The following is a 19,360-nucleotide window of genomic DNA, read 5'->3' on the forward strand; positions in this document are numbered from 1 at the left end:
CTCAAAGCTGAGCCTTTCTGTGCTTTGTGGCAATCTTCTGCCCAGATAATCCTGGGCACAGTTTAGCAAAGGTTTGCTAGAAAAGGAAGTTTAAGTGATGCTTATTTTTGCTCATCTCTTCTCTCCAAACTCATTCTTTGTTCAAATGTAGTTTTAAAAAGCCAGTTAAAATGACATTTCAATTCAGCCTTCTGTTCATTTTACTATATTAATTGATGTTAAATGTGAAAGGCATAATGTTGGGGAACTATGGATACTAAAAATGGATACATCCTTTCTCTCTCCCTCTGTCTGCCTTGTCTGTTTAAACCATCAGCCTTTTGGGGTAGGGACTGTCTCTTACTCTGTGTCTGTACGGCACCTAACACTCTGGCACTACTCTACCACAAACTATAAGAATAACAAGTGGGCCAACCATAAATCCCTAATGGAAAATAAAATGGACTCAGGTACAGTGCAGCTTTTGGTGATCCATATGGCCACTTCTTGAGGCCATGAGGTTTTCTTGTGCACCTTGCTCATTACAGGTTGCCTCCTAGGAGCTCTCTGGGACTGAGTGATCCAGTACCTTGAGTCTCCCTTCTGCCTTTGATCAGACGCCAGAAGTGAATTTCCCTTGCCTCCAAGGAGGGCCTGCCAGGGTTGCCCAAATAACAGCCAGAATCCAGAAGCTTCTTAAGAAAAGCAAGTTCATAGAATCATAGACTATCAGGGTTGGAAGGGACCTCAGGAGGTCATCTAGTCCAACCCCTTGCTCAAAGCAGGACCAATCTCCAACTAAATCATCCCAGCTAGGGCTTTGCAAGCCTGACCTTAAAAACCTCCAAGGAAGGAGATTCCACCACCTTCCTAGCTAACCCATTCCAGTGCTTCACCACCCTCCTAGTGAAATAGTTTTTCCTAATATCCAACCACTGCAACTTGAGACCATTACTTCTTGTTCTGTCATCAGGTACCACTGAGAACAGTCTAGATCCATCCTCTTTGGAACCCTCTCTCAGGTACACCTCTACCACGATATAACGCTGTGCTCGGGAGCCAAAAAATCTTACTGCATTATAGGTGAAACCACGTTATATCGAACTTACTCTGATCCGCCGGAGCACGCAGCCCTGCCCCCTCCTCCCCTGAGTGCTGCTCTACCACATTATATCTGAATTCATGTTATATTGGGTTGCATTATATGAGGGTAGAGGTGTAGTTGAAAGCAGCTATCAAATCCCTCCTAATTCTTCTCTTCTGCAGACTAAACAATCCCAGTTCCCTCAGCCTCTCCTCATAAATCACGTACTCTAGCCCCCTAAGCAAGTTCTCTTGTAAGTTAGAAGAGGGAAGGCAAGTGGCAGAAACTCATCTGTAGCCTAAAATCTTGTAGTTACAGTTGGATTAAGCAACTATGTCCTTACGTCTTAGTGTCTCCTGGGCAGTAACTTAGAGCATCACAAATAGGACCTGTCTTTATTACCACTTCCTTCTTGAGACAGCTCCCTAACTCCACCCTCCTTCTGATGTGCCACATCCGCCAGATCAGGAGTGGCCAACCTGTGGCTCCGGAGCCGCATGCAGCTCTTCAGAAGTTAATGTGCGGCTCCTCGTATAGGTACCAACTGCGGGGCTGGAGCTACACGCGTCATCTTTCTAGTGTGCCGGGGAATGCTCACTGCTCAACCCCTGGCTCTGTCACAAGCCCTGCCCCCACTCCACCCCTTCCCGCCCCCTCCCCTGAGCCTGCCGTGCCCTCGCTCCTCCCCTCTCCCCACACGCAGAGCCTCCTGCATGCCATGAAACAGCTGATTGTGAGATGTGGGGAGGAGGAGGAGGTGTTGATGGGCGGGGCTGCCGGTGGGTGAGAGGTGCTGGGAGTGGGGGAAGGGAACTGATGAGGGGGCTGCTGCTGTATTACTGTGGCTCTTTGGCAATGTACACTGGTAAACTCCTGCTTCTTCTCAGGCTCAGATTGGCCACCCCTGCCCCAGATGTTTGCACAGAAGGGGTACGAGAGGGGGGAGCTTGACACACAGCTACTGCTTCCCCTTTCCATCCTCCCCCACCCGTTTGCAGCACTCTTTTGGCCCCCTCTGCTCATGTTTGGGGGGGCAGAGTCAGCAGCTAACCCATGTCACTAGGAAGATAACTTTTTCCCTGGTCCCTTTCAAGTCATCTTCTGCCACCATCATACTGCTGCTGTAGTGCTCCAGAGAGGAATCTTCACTATACCAGCTAGGGCACTATGGCAGTTGCTTCATATGTCGTGTTGCTAATTCATGCACTATTTGGTGCTTTTCTTAAAGCCCCAGCTACTGAAGTCATAGGAATACATAAGAATCACCGCTTTCTTTTAAAAAAAAAAAACGTTTCAAGCCATTGTGGTTGTGGAGAAAAACTTGAAAATGTGAGAAAGCATAGCCTAGCAGCTCGGAGAGCAGACAGCCTATAAAAAGAACCCCAACTTTATTATTTTTCTAAAAACTCATGGTTTGCGGAGGGGTGGGTTGACTCATGATTTGTCAGTACTTAAGGTAGGCAGGAGTGTATATTGATCCTTCATATGGAAGCACTAAGCTATTGAATTACTATCTGTCAGTAGTGCCTGGCATTAGATGAGGAAATCTCTTTTTACTCCTCCATTTCCTCACGTTTTAGAGTGGGACGATGCCCCAAGCACAGAACTACCACTGCACCTACAACCGTAGGGCCAGTTGTGGCAGGTGTCGTTTCCTTGACTGCAGTGAGAATTGAGTCCTTGGGTCAGATCTCCCCACTGGTGTAAATTAGCATAAGCTCCATTAATAAGGATCTGGCCCTATGTATCTGAGGGCAAGAAATGTGCCAAATATGGTTCCAGCTAATTATCTCATCTATGTATCTGGGCCTCTTTACTGTAGTACCCAAGCGTCTCGCAATCTTTAATGTGCTTATCCTCACAAGGCCCCAGCGGATAGGAAAGAGCTCCAGCCTTCAATGTATAGAGCAGGGGTCGGCAACCTTTCAGAAGTGGTGTGCCAAGTCTTCATTTTTATTCACTCTGAAGGTTTCACGTGCCGCTAATACATTTTAACGTTTTTAGAAGGTCTCTTTCCATAAGTCTATAATATATAACGAAACTATTGTTGTATGTAAAGTAAATAAGGTTTTTAAGATGTTTAAGAAGCTTCATTTAAAATTAAATTAAAATACAGAACCTCCTGGACTGGTAGTCAGGACTCAGGCAGTGTGAGTGCCACTGAAAATCAGCTCGGAGTCTATGATAGCCTTGGGAACTGACCCTTCGTCTCTTCAGGCGCACACTCCGCCACGTCTCACCCACTGGGCCGCTCCTCTTCCTTTCTCCCCTGGTTACAGTTTGTAAGACGAGAACTTCATTTTGCCACGGCCTTGACACAGATTGCGGATCCATTGGACTGTTAAATGTCTATGCATCGACACTAGGGACGGTGAAAGCAGTTCAAACAAAACAAGCCCTGACCCAAACCTTCGCCCAAAATACTAGGCCAGCTGGATCCAAAGTTAGGTTGTGGTTCATAAGCATGTGGGTAATGTGTTTTTCATACATAGTTGTGTGGCTTTGTGCATATCCTGGCCTCCCCTGGGATGGAAAGAGCATGAGAGGAGATGACCCTGTGATGTTTCAAACCTGACTGAAATCAGGTGGCACAGGGACGGTGCCCCTAAACAACCCATTTTTCTGGGATTTCAGGCCTGCTATTTCAAACCTCCATTAGCAGGCTGCTCTCAAATGTGTAGGTGCAAATTCACCCCTGGCACAAGGCCTAAATACCACTTACATTCTGAAAACAGCACTCCTGGGGAATGTTAAGTGGTGCACGGAGCTGAATTCTACCTGTAGACTTCAGTGCAAACAGTACTTGCTTATCTGTGAATTGGATTCTGCCCTGTGCATTTACATTCGTTTTTTTAATCTGATAGGCAGATTTGATGCATTGTCTGAGGAGCTATGAGTTTATGAAAAATGACACAGCACACACAGATGCCTGCACTTAGCAACCATAAACCTTGATTGCAAACTTTTATATTTGTCAATCACAATATGGATCAAGATGTTCCAGAAAGACTCTTCTAAATTGACTGACAGGTCACAACAGCACATTTAATTTTATGTAACATGTTTGTTTAATTAAAGCCTCACTGCCTGCATGTGTAGGCGAATTGGCAGGAGTTTGTTCTGGAGAGAACTACTTATCCATGCAACACAACTACAGGGTAGATTGGAGTGCACTTTAATTAAAAGAGCTTTAGTCTTTCAGATTTTTTTAATTGATGGAGCTCTGGTCATCTTGTACTTCCCAGGGATGTGTTTGACTTCTATATACCTATGTATTTTGTTGTTAATGTATAGCAAAACTGAATACTGTCAGGTGCATGCTTCCACTATATTATATACTTATTGAGTGTGTGTGTATATGTGTGTATATATAGATTCATAGATTTTAAAATCAGACAGGACCATTAGATTAGCTAGTCTGACCCCCTGTGTAACACAAACCATAGAATTTCACCCAGTTACCCCAGTGTTGAGTGCAATAACTGGTGTTTGACTAAAACATAACTTCCAGAAAGGAAGACCTCAGGAAATGGAGTGTTAAACTCTGCAACAGTTTCAATACCTCGGTTCAGCATTGAGTCACGATGGGAATATAAATGAAGATGTTAGGAGCTGCAAGGGGCGCTCTTGGTGTAAATGGTAAGGGTTGATAGGAATTCTCTGCGATAAGAATAAGCCAAGTGAACTAAACAGAAAAGTGTATAAGATCATAATCGGCCAGCCATGATGTATGGGTTGGAATGCTGGCCAATGAAGGAGAGAGAACTATATTACACTGCTGAAATAAGCATCCTCAGGTGGATGCAGCGTAAGACGAGCTGGTGACAGCTTACTTTGCTTAGGAGCCTCTGGTGAGGGGCCTTATCAAAGGCTTTCTGAAAATTTAAGTAGACTCTGTCCACTGGATTTCCTTTGTCCACATGCTTGTTGACCCCCTGTGACTTTATCGATCCTGGCTTTGTTCTAGCCCTTAGCATGCTTTCGGGGTGCTTTGGGATAGCAAGCCTGCAGGCCTCTCTCGAAAAGCTGTGCTCGGGCTGCACCACCAGTTAGCGGCTCAGCGCAGGGGGCTCCGGGTGACATTCTCTGGCCTGTGCTATGCAGAGGGTCAGACCAGATGATCGTCACAGTTCTGTCTGGTCTTGACACCTGAGGCTGCAGAAGCCTCTCTCTAGCATTGCTGTTGAGCATACACTGTAGGAGCCAGGCTCCCAAGAGCCATGGCACTGAGGAAAGTTCAGGATGGTGCCTATCTGAGACCCACATCCCTTGGGGGGGCAGCCCAGCAGGCTGGCATGATGGGAAACATTATCTCCAGGAAGGCTTGGCCGGCAAACACTGTGTCCCAGAGCTGGGATCCGCTGGTGCCCTGGAACAGAAGAGTGTGCACTGAGAAGCAGCTTTTCAATCCACCCTAAGCTTCCCGCCCACCTCTACAGGCCATGCTGCGCAAGTGCTGCCACGCTGCCTGCAGGCCGCCATCATGCTATACCCATGGGCTTCATAGACAGAGAATGCTACAGGGCACACTGACTGGATGCAGTCACATGGCACAGGTACTGCCACGGTGCACCAATGGGCCCCGTGCACAGGGGGCTGCAAGAGATAGTCGATTTCCTGGCTACCTGCAAAGAGAAAAAGGACGCTGCTTTCTATATGTCATACCCAGGTACCCAAGGATTCGGTTAGGCCTTGAGACAATAAACCACACTAGAAAAGGTATCCCATATACCACAGTGAGAAGAGTGGTATGATGGCTTGGCTGGGTAGATAGAAAGGGATGGCATTACACCTGGGGCAGGTGACACACTGAAATGTAGGATCTTAAGGGACTTCAATAGGTCATCTAGTCCAGTCTGCTGCACTGAGGCAGAGCTACCGATTATCTAGACTATCCCTGACAGATGTTCGTAATCTCCTGGGGGCCTTGCACATTGAATGGGAGAGGTGACAAAATTGAATCCTGCTGTATCCCACATTTGAAAGTCCGTGGGGAAGAAAATAATATATTCAATAACCCCCTCTAGACTCTGCCAGAGGACCCCTCTCCTCTCCAATGAGGAACTGTAAGTGAGTGGGCTAACCTACTCCCAATAAGTGGTTTCAAGGGCTGCTGATAGATCTGATAACACTTGTGTGGGTGCCTTTTCTGGCATCCATCTTCTAGAAATGGATCATCAGACAAAAATGTCATGCTCCTCTCCAAGTCATAGCTTGGTCTCAAATGTAGCTAGTAAGGATCCAGGAGCTTCATAGACTCCAGGTGCAACCAGAACAGCCTCATAACAATTGTCTTCATGATCTTCTCTAAAAAAGGGAGTTCTGAAACCGAAACGATACTTGGCAAGACTGTCAAATTTAAATGATGCTTTCTTGTGTCAGGCCTAAGTACTGCTAGTTAAAGTCAGCTGGTGTCTTGCCTCCTCAAAAGGAAGCATGATGGGAAACTCTCAAAGAACCCAGGACAAAGCTGTCAAAAGCAGATCAATGACTTACAAGCCTAAATTCTGTTGACTTTCAAAACATTGTCCCCAGTGCCTTTATGGAGTTCTTTTTTCAGCCTTGAGGTATATGGATCTCTTCACAAGCAATTAGATGCTGAATTCCCAGAATATTTTCTGCCTCGTTAAGTGAGGCTAGATAAAACCCTACTAAAAGAAGATTGAGCTTTTGCCTTCTTCTTCTCCAGCGCTGTCTACATGGTGTCAGCCTAACCACCTCGAATACAGTCTGTCTCCTCCCAAATGAAAGTCAAAAATGTCAGAAAAGAGAGAGAAACTCTGCCCTGTTTCACATTCTGAATGGATTAGCCTGTCCACTACAATCTGTTCCACTCACCTAGACCTCATGGATGTGATGGTAGAGGAGAAAATAATATCTTGGACTCCCCTACATCCACAGCACAAGAAGAGAAAATCTCTCCTGGCAACTATTCATCAGACTCCAAATGAGTTTTCCACCAGTGGGACTAGCCTCTGACCTTGCTGCCTCATCAGTTGTATGATGGAGACAAGAGGACCTGCTAAGATGGTGAGGGGAAGGATAATGTCTCTTCTAGATGCCAGTCCCTGTATGCTTGTGTAAGCAGAGTCAGGATGAGCTGTACCCTGACATCTGGTGGTGAATTATGGGAAGTGTGGAAAGAATGTCCGGAATGTGAAATCTCAAATATTTGCATAGGCACGCCTACCCCATCCCAGACTGCCGAGCTGTGGGACTGCTTTGTGACAGAAATGACTCAACCTCAGTTGGGTGGTACTTGCTAGACAAGGGACATAGGTTCCAAACCAGTGAAGGACAGAGGGTTGGGGACAGGTATTTGTGCCTGGTGGTGCAGGCCTTGTGGAGCTAGAAGCACCAGTTGCACCCCTCCTCTCTCCACTGTGGAATGTCAGAGTTGATTTTTTTTTATTCCCTTAAGACTCTAGATTACAGGTTGCTGAGCTGAACTCACTTTGGGCTAATGGTGCACTAGCACTGGGGCTCCCCTACTATGTGCTGAGCTTGCACTAAGAGTTGAAATCACAAAAGAGCTGAAATTACTGAGCTGGGAGCACTGAGTACTGTGCTAACTAGTGGGGGAGCCTGAAGCTATACTGTGGGAAACACAGAGCAGCTGGTGGAGTGGAGCAGTTTGTAGGGGATGGCTGGAGCGGACCAGACAGGACAGCTGGTGGAGTGGAGTGGCTGGCAGAGCGAGTAGCTGTGGGGCGTGTGGAGCAGCCCACAGAGCGAGCGGAGCGAGCAGTTTGCAGGGACAACTGGAGCAGCTCACGAGGCAGCTGTGGAGCGGAGCAGTTTTGAGGACGGCCGGAGGAGCAGAGTGGAGCGGCTGGTAAGGCGGAGCAGTTCGTGGAGAGGCGGAAGCAGAACCCACGAGAGGCAGGGCAGTTGGCCCTGGACCACGTAAGGTGCCCCTTTCACCAGGCTGGGGGGGGGACCTCTACAGATAGACTCTTGAATTCTGGGGTGGCATTGACCAGAGACTTTTGGGTTGTTGGACTTTGGGGTGATTGGACTTAAGACCCTAAGGGGAAAAGGACATTGCCAAATGTACTTGGGGTGGGTTATTGGTGTTTGTGTTATAACTCTGTTTGTGGTGTTTCTCCAATGGGATGCATTGATTCCTTCCTTTATTAAAAGGATTTTGCTACACTCAGACTCCGTGCTTGCAAGAGGGGAAGTATTGCCTCCTAGAGGCACCCGGGGGGGTGGTATGTAAGTGTCCCAGGTCACTGGGTGGGGGCTCGAGCCAGTTATGCCTTGTGTTATTGAAACGGAACCCCTGGATACTGAACCCGGCCCTTGTTGCTGCCAACTCAGAGGGGCAGAAGGGTTACACTTGTGTTTCAGGGTTTTGTAATATCTCAGAAAGCCATCAGAGGAATCGTCGAAGGATTGAGAAACACAATCCCTCAAATTCTGGAACCCTTTGGGAGGGTGTTACCAGCTTTCCTGGGAGAATAACAACTTCATCCCCATTAAGTAGTGACGGTACAATAGAGTGCCACAGAATAGATGACTTAATAAATTGATAGCACCAGATTAAGAAATTACATCATTAGACAGACAGATAATAGGTGAGTTAGCAAGGAAGGATAATCAGGGAGGATTGGAATGGCTAATCTCATTTACCTGGGAGTTAGGTATAATGCAAGGATAAATTTGTCCAATTTTTGGATTCAGAGCATCTTCCCCTTTTCGCCCAGGCACTATCTGTCTCACACAATCTATTAATCTAAAAGTGGCCTATTGTGAATTTATCAGCTTGGAAGCCTGTTCATTATAGCAGCCAGCTATGAATCACCATCTAAATGGTTAGTCATCCAGCTGGCCATCTATCAAAACAATCTTCACAATATTCATTCTGAACCTGAGGTACACGCATTAGGAGTGCCTCAGAACCGCTGAATGAATGTGACTCTGTGGATGGAGGTTTAATTCTGTATCTAGTACTGGTTTCACTGCCTGGTGGCTAGTGGCCTACAAAGAGAATGTAAGCACTACTGTTGGAGATTACCCTTTAGTGCAAGGTCATGCGAGGGACAAAAATCTTCCCTTTCAGGCCCCAGAGTAGCAGCACCACCTCAGTAACCTCTCCTGCACATGAAGGCATGACTGCAGCGTGGCTAAGAACACCCATGCCAACTTTAAATCTAGCCTGTGTGGGTAAGAGTAGTAGTGAGCCCACACCACCCCATCTTTTCTGTCCTAGTACAAGCCCGCTGGGGACCCTAGATACATACTCAGGGTCCGTGCCACTACATAGTCCCTACTACTGTTACTCACACTAGCTAGATTAAAGCTGAGGCAGGTGTAGCTACCTATTCTGCAATCACACCTCCATTTACAGTGTAGACATACCCTAGCTCCTGCCTCTCCCCTAGACAGGGATGTTGTGACTAGTGGAACCCCAGCCCTTGACCCTGTAGCTCCAAACTGTACTAGGGTGGACAGAGCATCATGGCCCAAAGGAGGTGCTAGTGCCTGGAGTAGGCTTCCTGTGTCTTTGGCCCCCATGCGTGGAACTGGGCAAGTCCTACTGTCTGCTGGACATTCCATGCTCCAGTGGAGAGGTGCTGGGTGTGTCCTGATGTCTGCACCGTGTGCTGTGTGTCCTTAAAACTGTGCAAAACCCACACTGTCTTCATGAAGATTTTCATGCATAGAAATACATCGCTATAGTTATCTTAGAAAATAAACCCAGCGGTCCAGTCTGATTAGTGGCAAACATGCATCCATTCATTACCAGGCTTTGCTAAATTGGTGCCAAAAGGCTAGTTTCCTGAAAAAATGATTAAATTGTAATATGATGAACTGGAAAAAAATATTAGAAAAAAAGGAAAGAATGATGCGACATCAAATTCTTGGGTCACACCATCTGCAGCCATGAAAAAAATGGCCATGTGAGCTGCTTTTCATAAGATTAAATAATCAATTGCACTGATTCGTGTAGGCACTTTGACTTTTATTAGATTTAGTTACTTCCCTTGCAACTTTTATGGTGTATGTGTGGCTATTAACCAATGGCAGTATCTAATCGGGGGCTCCTTTAAATCGAGATGATGCCACGGTCCACTTAGCTCTGACCTGTGATGGGGGCTGTTGCCTTGGGCAGTAGACTGCTACTATTTGCAGCAATGAATCTTTACTATATGAATGTCCTTAACTGATCCCGCTGATGAGCCTGAACCAGTATGCTTGGCACACCCATTGGCTTTGATGACGTGAGATTGTCTTTCATCACAACAGCAATGATCTGCACTACCAAACAGAAAACTTGGGGAGCTCCCAGGACAACTGATTCCAGGGAAGCCACGGAGGTGTATGCTCATCGACAAGAGCTAGTGAACGTTTCAGATCTAATTGCACTTTTCCTTGTTTTCCCAATTAGTGTACTTTTTTCCCTTTACACGGTTTGGAACAATTGAACGTGACTGGTCAGTTGACAGAGAGTTTCATTTACTGCAGATGATGCATGGTTTGACATTGTAATGTTGCAGGGGACTATTTCAATTATAATTTTAATGGGGTTTTTAAGCCAAACTTTATATTTTAAGCATAAACCAAGAATCCGGAATCAAAGACCTGCTTGTTTTTCTAATTCCTGTAGGTCCTCAGTTACAATGGCGAGTGACGTAAACAGACAGACAGTGCACTGGCAAAAAGAGCCCGCCTAACACCCAGACTGCTGCAGCCGCAGTCAATGCAACTAGAGGAGTGGCAATCTAGTTGGGTGCCAGGGGAGATGAAAGAGAAACTAAGGACATGTGTATACTTACCTCCAGAGTGATTGATCCAGCGGGAGTCGATTTATCGCATCTAGTGAAGACGTGATAAATCAACCGCCGAGCGCTCTCCTGTCGACTCTGGTACTCCACCGGAGCAAGAAGCGCAGGCAGAGTCAATGGGGGAGCATCAGCTGTCAATCTACCACAGTGAAGACACTGCGGAAAGTAGATCTAAGTACGTCAACTTGAGCTACGTTATTCATGTAGCTGAAGTAGCGTAACTTAGATTGATTTTTCCCCCTCGCCCCGTGTAGACCAGGCCTAACTGAAGATTTAGTTAATATCTTTGATTCTGACCTAGAGGATCTTCCTACATAACTGTCAGTCTCTCCTCTGTATCTCTTTGGTGCATAGAGAGAATGATGAAAAAAGTCAGAGACTTGGTGCCACACACCTTGTCCTCTCCCCTAAATTACAAAGTGAATTTAATGGAACTTCCACCCAGCTTCTCCAGGAGTCATCCCCCAAATCCATTTGTTACCAAAAAGCCAAGTTGCAAATTCAGTTATCTCATTTCATAGCACAATGCTGGGAACTGGAACATAGCAAGAGCTCATTCCATGCAGAAGGCAGATGGAACTTGTTAGTGAATTCATCGCTTGGACTTGTTTTTATGCAAACATTGCGATAACTCTTGGCCAGAGCCAAAGCCCATTGAAAATCAGCATGAACCTTTCCATTTTCTTCAGTGGCCTTTAGACCAGGCACTCTGAGTCTAGAAGCTGTATCCACCTAGCCACTAGCAAAGCAACATTGAACAGTCTGGAACCATATACAATCAGGTACAATGGTCTTTACTGTGGTCATCCCAGCATAACTACTGCAGTTTGCTCCTTTCTTATCTACCCAACCCTATATCACCTCCCTTCTATCCATATGAAATGCAGCTGCCAAGATCATTTCCCATTGTTCTCACCAAGCAGCCCCTTCTTTGAATGCATCAGTTTGCTCCCTCTTTTCCACCAGATCATGTTCAAGCTTCATGTCTTCAACTCAAGGCCCTTCCCATCCCTTTACCTGCTTTATTATTATTTATGGGTTTTGTCCTAGCACCTGGAGGCCCCAAGTGATTGGGTCCCCAGTGTGTCAAGGATGGTACAAACATATCTAGTTTTCTTTCATTCTGCCTATGACACATGAAACATCCTCCCAAAACAGATCTGTAAGACTGCTACACTCCTGTATTTCCACTTCTTCTTTAGCACAAACTTCTACTTGATGGCTGCAAGAAATTAGCCGACTACTGTGGTCAAGGGAGAGTACTGCAGGTTTTATCTCTCTCTCTTCCACTTCCTTGATGGTCCCCATGGCTGGTAGTGGGAATGGAGGTGTCCACAGGAGTCTCTCCAATAAAATGTGCTTCATAGTATGCAAAGGTTTGAGAATGCCTGGGGTAGGCCATTCAATCAGGAATCAGAAACCATAACCAGGTGACTTCCATGACCAATCCCACAGCTCAGATTCTACAAACTGAATAATGGAATACTCACAAAGAACAAACCCATGGTAACCCATAGGCCCAAATGTGTTGGTAAATAGTATTTGACAAACAATTCCAAGGGATGAACAAATTCAGGAAGGGCATGATCAGTTCGCAATTTGCAAAGGGTAGAAAGGGTCAAATCACATGAATAAATTGTTTGCAACAAATAGTTCGACCAAACAGGTGGAGTCTGGAGAACTGAACTCTGTGATCTAATAGCACAGACAACCTCTGTTATCTCAAGTGATTGATGCTTATAGAGACAAAGGTGCTAATTTCTCTTTCTCCGGGTGTTTGTATGCGCTTCAGCCATTGATGCTGGTGTCTGTGTATTTATGCCTCCCTGTGTGGTACGATAGGCTAGTGTTGTGAATGTCAGGTCATTGATATACTAATGCTGTTGCTAGGAGCTGATGATTGACTCCAGAAATGCTAGATAGACAGGCACAGCATCTGTTGTAAAGAGATCAATTCAGATGTCAAGCAGATTATTTGTAAATGTCGGTGCTATTTTTCTATTGTCCTCTCACCATGGGCTTTATTAGTTGCAGTTTTTGAACATGCTGCTGTACCCACCCCAGCTATTTTTTCCCTGAAATGCTCCATACAAGAGTTTGGTTTTAGCTCAGCGCTGCCAGAGTTTCAGTTCTGAGCATAGTGAGGAGAGGTAAATTTAGAGTTACCCTCTTCTGCTTGGGCTTTAGACAATGGGGCTAGATGCACAGCAGAACTGAGGCACCTAACTGCCACGTTAAGTACCTGAATCCCAGGAACAGGCCCCACTGGGGTGCACAAAGCCCCCCCTCAGCTGCCCCCCAAATGCCGTAGGTGAATAAACTCATATGGCGCCTAGATTTTTGCAGTAAAAGTTCCCTAGGTGCCTATGTTTCACCTCCAAACATGCGCACGGCCACCTCATGCCAGTCGGCTGGACCCAGAGCCCTAGCACCCTGCACAAACTGAGAGAAGACAGCTGTTCCTCACCAAACTCTCCTGTGGGACCTGATCCCATAAAAGTGGTCAGACCTCACCTCCTGGAGCAGGCCCCTAGAGAATGAGCTTACACAAACAGCCAGAGGAAGAGGTGATGCTGGCACCCACCTTATAACTTTCAGCCCAATGGTTACAGCACTCACGTGGCATGTGGGACACCCCAGTTCAAGTCCAGCCATTGCCTGCAGAGAAAAGGTCTGAACAGGGATCTGTCCCCTCTCCAGTGTGTGCTCTAGCCACTGGCCATGGGGTCTTCTGATATGCGATGCCCTCAATCTTCAGCGCTGTATAAATGACGAAGCAGGGAGAGCAATTCTGTAGGCTGCTGGTTAGAGCTCTGCCCTGGGAGCTGGCTGGCCCAGCGTCCAGTCCTCCTGCTCCAGTGACTTTTTTTTAATAATCCAGCGTGGAACAGCTTCAACAGGAGAAACTGAAGCAGCCCCACATCAAGATATCCCGTAGCCCAGGGATGAGGGTGCCCCTTTGAGAGGTGGCAGATCTCAACTCACATCCCTGCTTCCCCTTCAGTGGAGGAGGCAACTTGACCCAGGTGTTTCCCACTGTAACCACTGGACTGAAAGTGAGAAGGTGAACAGTGGCATCGCCACCTCCTGCTACAATGATGTAAGTGCCTAATGCCCAGAGAGGGTTTGCAGCTGAGAGTCCCAAGCTCAGGGAGGCGCCTCCCAGCAGCCCAGGCTTTAGGCACCTATCTCTGAGAGAATTGAGGCTTATCATGTATCCTTCTCCTTGGCATCTCCCAATGGCTAGCTGAGGCAGCTCCTCGCCTAGTGTGTTGGCTTTTAGGAATCCCATTCTGAGGCACTCGTCTCTCTCAATTCATGGTAGAAGGAGCTCAGGTTTGTGAATCCCAGTGATTGTCCAGGTGCCTAAAAGTTAGGCCTGGTGATGCTCAGTGGCACCATGTCTACTTTTCCTTGTAACTCTAACCCATGCTGGGCATCGCCAGATTCAGCGTGACACTGCCAAGTGTGTGTCGGCTCATCTCCTTAAACATGCAGCATATTTACACAGGTATGGCCCGTAATGGCAGCTTCAGCTGTACAGCTCTGCACTGCTGTTGTTGCCCGTTGTCCTGTCGCAAACTTCTCAAGTAAAGAGCAGTCTCGTGAATGCATGCAAACCACTGCTTGTTCAGATTCACATCTTTATCTCCAGGTCACTCTATTTGGCTTGATTGGCTTGAAGTTCAATTGATAAATCTAATCTGGCTTCATTATCCAGGTAAGTATCTGGTCAAAACAGATTGCTCAGAAGCATACAGGACCATTAAATAACTCATCATTTTCATGACCCACCAGAGTGCTGCTCTGCAAGCACCTGGTGTGCATTAGTTATGTCAGGACTGTCAAGCTGTCTGTGAGATAATTATCAGGCTACACAGTACAGCCACTTGGGGGTCCTTCTGTATTACGGGGGGTGAAATTCACTGATTGGGTGGGCTTAAGTGGCACATAGGCCTCGTGTTGGCCTCCTGCACAGGGATGGATTTCACTCCGGGAGGAAACTCTTCCCTAATGAAACCTCAGCATCTGATTGCCACATTGTACAGGAACTGTCCTGTACTGAATGTGGGCTTTCCCCTTCCTTCCTTTTGCAGCACATTTTGAGACCTCCCTTTGCACATTTCCATACACCACATTTTGTCTATGTGTGTGTATGGAATGTGCAAAGGGAGGTCTCAAATGTGCTGCAAAAGGAAGGAAGGGGAAAGCCCACATTCAGTACAGGATAGTTCCAACCACCCCATTGCCCCTTAGATTCTGTATGTGTGCCATCCTTGTGTTATCACAGAAATGGAAGGGACCTTGAGAGGTCATCAAGTCCAGCTCCCTGCACTGAGGCAGGGCCAAGGAAACCTGGACCATCCCTGGCAGGTGTTTGTTCAACCTGTTCTTAAAAACCTGCTGTGATGGGGAAGCTCGTATCGTTATTGTGTGTGTTCACCTAAAAACAGAAGGGGGAAATAGCCCTTCACTGCTCTATATTGAACCACCATGGGCTGCCTACAGGCAACGTCGGACCAGACAAAGGGTCGGGGAAAGGGAAGCATTAGCAGCCATTTTACAGACGAGGCACAGAGACACTAACTCATTGTCCAAGGTCACACAAGAAGTATGTGGCAAAGTCAGGAATCGAACTCAGGGATCAGACCCTTGTTGCCACCTTATACCTGATAAAAGGGTTGGAGTGGCATAAAGAAGCTCTCAGGGTACATCTACACAGCAGCTAGACACATGGTTGGCCCATGCCAGCCAATTTGGGCTGCAGGGCTGTTTCATTGGTGTGGAGACTTCCGGGCTCAGGCTGGAGCCCAGGCTCTGGGGCCCTCCCACCTCACAGAATCCTAGAGCCCAAGCCCAATCCTGAGCTTGGATGCCTACATTGCAATGAAACAGCCCCGTGAGCCTGAGCCAGCTGGCACGGGCCAGCCACGGGTTTTCCACTGCTGTAGACACATACCCTCTCAGCCCTGGTCCTGGCTGCAGGAGAATTTCCCGGCTAATGCACTGTGGAAGACAGCTGAAAAACAGCCTTCCACTTACCCACTCATGAGCCCTAGTGGAAGTGGGCACCGGGACCAAGCTGATGGTGGGGCATGTCAGGAGAAGTGCCACACCACAATGGCGTTTCCAGGTAGCACTGCAGCCCTTAAGGCAGCCACCCTGGGAGGTCCCCTGGGCTCTCTAAACTATGTCAGGTGCTGCAGGGCAGTTAAGGATCAGAGGGCACAAGATTGGCTTTAAAGCCACCATCGCCCCCCTCCTGTGGGCTGCAAAGTCTCATAGAGGCACCGCTTAGGACTCACCCCAGATCTCTTCAGTGCCAGCCCAGTGCCGTAACCATACGACCATTTTTCCCCTTCACTTAAGGTGACTACAAGTGAAAGGATTTAGAAGGCAGATCTATCTCCAGATCACTTCTGGTGGCGATTCCCCCTCCCTTCTCCCTCCCTCCCTGCCCCACCGTCTGCTGTATAGCCGGAGAGTCAGTCTGTTGCCATTGTAGTATGTGTGGACGTCCCACGCAGGAGCAGCAGACAGGAAAAAGTTGTTTAAAAAATAGGAAAGTCAGACTTTGTGTGTGAGCTAGGGCGAGCCCCGTACCCTCTCCAGGCCTGAGTTCCCCATCTGTACAAGGAGGACAGTATCACTGCCCTACCGCACCAGAGGTCTGTGGGGATAAATACAACAGAGATTATGAGTAAGGCTACTATTTTGTCATGCAGGTTGCAGAAGTCATGGAATCAGTGATTGTTCCAGAGACCTCTGTGACTTCAACCCACAGCAGGGCGGTTCTGTGGTGTCCCCTGCTGCCCGCAGTGGCTCAGAGCCCCCCGCCGACCGTGGCAGCTGGGAGCTGCAGAGTATCCCCACGGGCAGGGCCCCCCGCAGCTCCGAGCCACCGTGGGCAGCAGGGCCCCTCCCCCACAAATCCCAGCTGCAACAGGCAGCAGGGGCTCCGAGAGCTTCAAGCCACGGACGGCGGAGGGACCCCGCAGCTCCAAGCCATGGGCAGCGGGGGGACCCTGGGAGCTCCCAGTTGGGGCCCCTGCAACTGCCCAGCTGCCACGGGTGGTAGGGTACCTCAGAGCCCCAGCAGCAGGGACAGGTGCTGGAGCCTTCTCCCTCCCAATTTTGTCATGGATATTTTTAGTAAAGGTCACAGACAAGTCACGGGCGTCTGTGAATTTTTCTTTATTGCCTGTGACCTGTCTGTGACTCCTACTAAAAATCCCCGTGACAAAATGGGAGCCTTAATTATGAGGCGCTCTGGTACTGTGGTGATGGGGACTGTAGAAGCACATAAGTTAGACTGTAAAACCCCCAACATTAGCAAAGGAGGCTCTGGGTCATTGCAGAACCCGGAACTCCCTCTTGAAATTGACTTGATTTCAAGTTGACAGCATCCTCGTTAACAGGAGAAGCGGGTTCCTTCCGAATACTCTCACCCTTCCCTCTCTCCCCTCAGGTCCGCTCGGCCACGAGAAAACGCTGGCATCGCTGGCAGGACCACCATGCCCTCCGTGTGCGCGTGGCCCGGGCTATGTCGATCCCCACCTCCCCGACGAGGATCAGCTTCCACAGCATCAAACAGACGGCGGCAGTTTGACCACGCAGACTTCCGGCCACCTTCAGAGTTTTTCCCTCTTCCCCCTTTTTGTCTGTCTTTCCTCCTTTTCTCGGCACTGTGCTCTTGCAGCGAGACACCGTCTTGTGTCTTGGTGGAAATTTGTCCATTTATATATGATGCTGCTTTAAGGCAACCAGCCAAAAATATAACAAAGAAAGGAGTGCGGGGGGTTGATGGGGGGAGCATGTTTAAGGAAGAATGGGATTTAAAACTGGTAGCCCCATTCAGAGATTTTCAGCCTCCAATGACAAAGTGGAAAACAGCCTGGTGGAAGGAATGATCGATTTTGTTTTTCTTTAAGGATCGTGGTTAAAGAGACTGTTTTGACCAGCTGCCCGTCTCATTCCACACTTCAGCTCCCAATGATTTCAACAGGTTTGTTCTGTAAATTGTCTGTCTGTCTCCTTCTCTGAGCTTGGTAGAAGTCTCACCTAGTGAGCAAGGAAGCAGGCAAAAGGGGATCTAGCAGGTGTTTGTATCTTCCCCACTGCTCCCTCTGCTGGGTTAGGGAATCACTGGGTTATTTAACAGCCGGCTATTTGGCCTGCTGGTGCCCAGCTTTGTTCACATATGAGGTTTTGAAATGGACAAACTCAGCGGTATCTCTGGATCTCTCTATAAATTACTGTGTTTCATCACTGCTTAGCCGAATAGTTTTGAAACTGTGTAAGCAGCCACCGGACATCTTTGTTTTACCTGATGGCAAGGAAAGAACAACTGAGGATTTGCTCAGCTGTATTGCTTGGGTTTCAAAATCATAAAATAAAAGGGAAGCTGTGTAAAAATTAACAACGCCGATGGTGTTGGGGATGATCTTTGAGTCACGAGGAATGTGCGAAGTGCTGCACAAAGAGTATCAATTTTGCATTTTGAACTAGAGCAAACGTATCTACTAGGCTTTTTATGTGATGTTCAGAAATATTGTATATTTTCAATAATAAACATGATTCTGGGTTGGTTTCTATTGTTCTGTAAATTATCTGTCTGTCTCCTTCTCTGAGCTTGGTAGAAGTCTCACCTAGTGAGCAAGGGAGCAGGCAAAAGGGGATCTGGCAGGTGTTTGTATCTTCCCCACTGCTCCCTCTGCTGGTTGGTCCTGGCAGAAGCTACCAGGGTCGGAGACCTCCTGGACTATGAGTGGGGCGGCTGGCTGGATCCCCTGATGCTTGCTCAACGCATGGGGCTCTCCAGACCTTGTACTCCCCGGCGCGTGCTCCAGGAGGTGGAGGCCGCTTTGCCGCCCGCTGCTCGGGCCTACCTCGACCGGGTCCTGCGGGAGGGCACGCCCCGTCCACCCCCCACCCCGGGCCCTCCAGACCTTCATATGCCCGGCACTGCCCGTAGACCCGACCGGCCCCCCCCCTTCTCCGCAAGCCGGCTGCACGATCTGCAGCCGGTCCGTTTTCAAACCGCGCCACGGAACAACTCTACGCCTCGTGCTCCAACCCTTCATTTCCTCACCCTCGTGTCCCGCCCCGACGACAAAGTGGCGGACCTCCTGCCACCTCTGGAGGGTAAAGGAGCCCCACTGGGCCGGCCTATACTCCACCCTGGTCCCGAGGCCCGCCGGGATATCAGTTGGCGTTCCTGCATGGGGCCGTGAGCACGGGCGTGTATTTGGCGCGGTTTACCCCTGTCCCAGACACCTGCCTCTTCTGCGGCATGAGGGAGACCCTGGCGCACGTTTACTTAGAGTGCGCCAGGTTGCAGCCCCTATACTGGCTCCTCACTAATCTCCTGTTATGTTTTTTGGTTGCACTTTTCCCCTCACCTCCTTCTCTACGCACTCCTATCGCCATGGCCCCAAAGTCGCGGGACCTGCCTGGTCAACTCCTCCTCGCCCTGGCTAAAAAAGCCATCTACACGACCAGGGAG

The 19,360-nt window shown here is 48.3% G+C and overlaps 1 protein-coding gene across 2 annotated transcripts in view; it reads left to right on the forward strand.

The window, feature by feature from the left end:
* Window positions 1-18,447, forward strand: part of CRHR2 (corticotropin releasing hormone receptor 2) — a 290,812-nt gene extending 272,365 nt beyond the window's left edge. For both annotated transcript variants that reach the window (XM_032764679.2, XM_032764680.2), the window contains one exon: window positions 17,324-18,447. In XM_032764679.2, the coding sequence (XP_032620570.1) occupies window positions 17,324-17,464 (141 nt within the window). In that variant the 3' untranslated portion in view covers window positions 17,465-18,447. The remainder of the gene's footprint in view (window positions 1-17,323) is intronic.
* Window positions 18,448-19,360: the final 913 nt, after the last annotated feature.

Source organism: Chelonoidis abingdonii, chromosome 2 (genome assembly GCF_003597395.2).
Source record: "Chelonoidis abingdonii isolate Lonesome George chromosome 2, CheloAbing_2.0, whole genome shotgun sequence".
NCBI lineage: Eukaryota > Metazoa > Chordata > Testudines > Testudinidae > Chelonoidis > Chelonoidis abingdonii.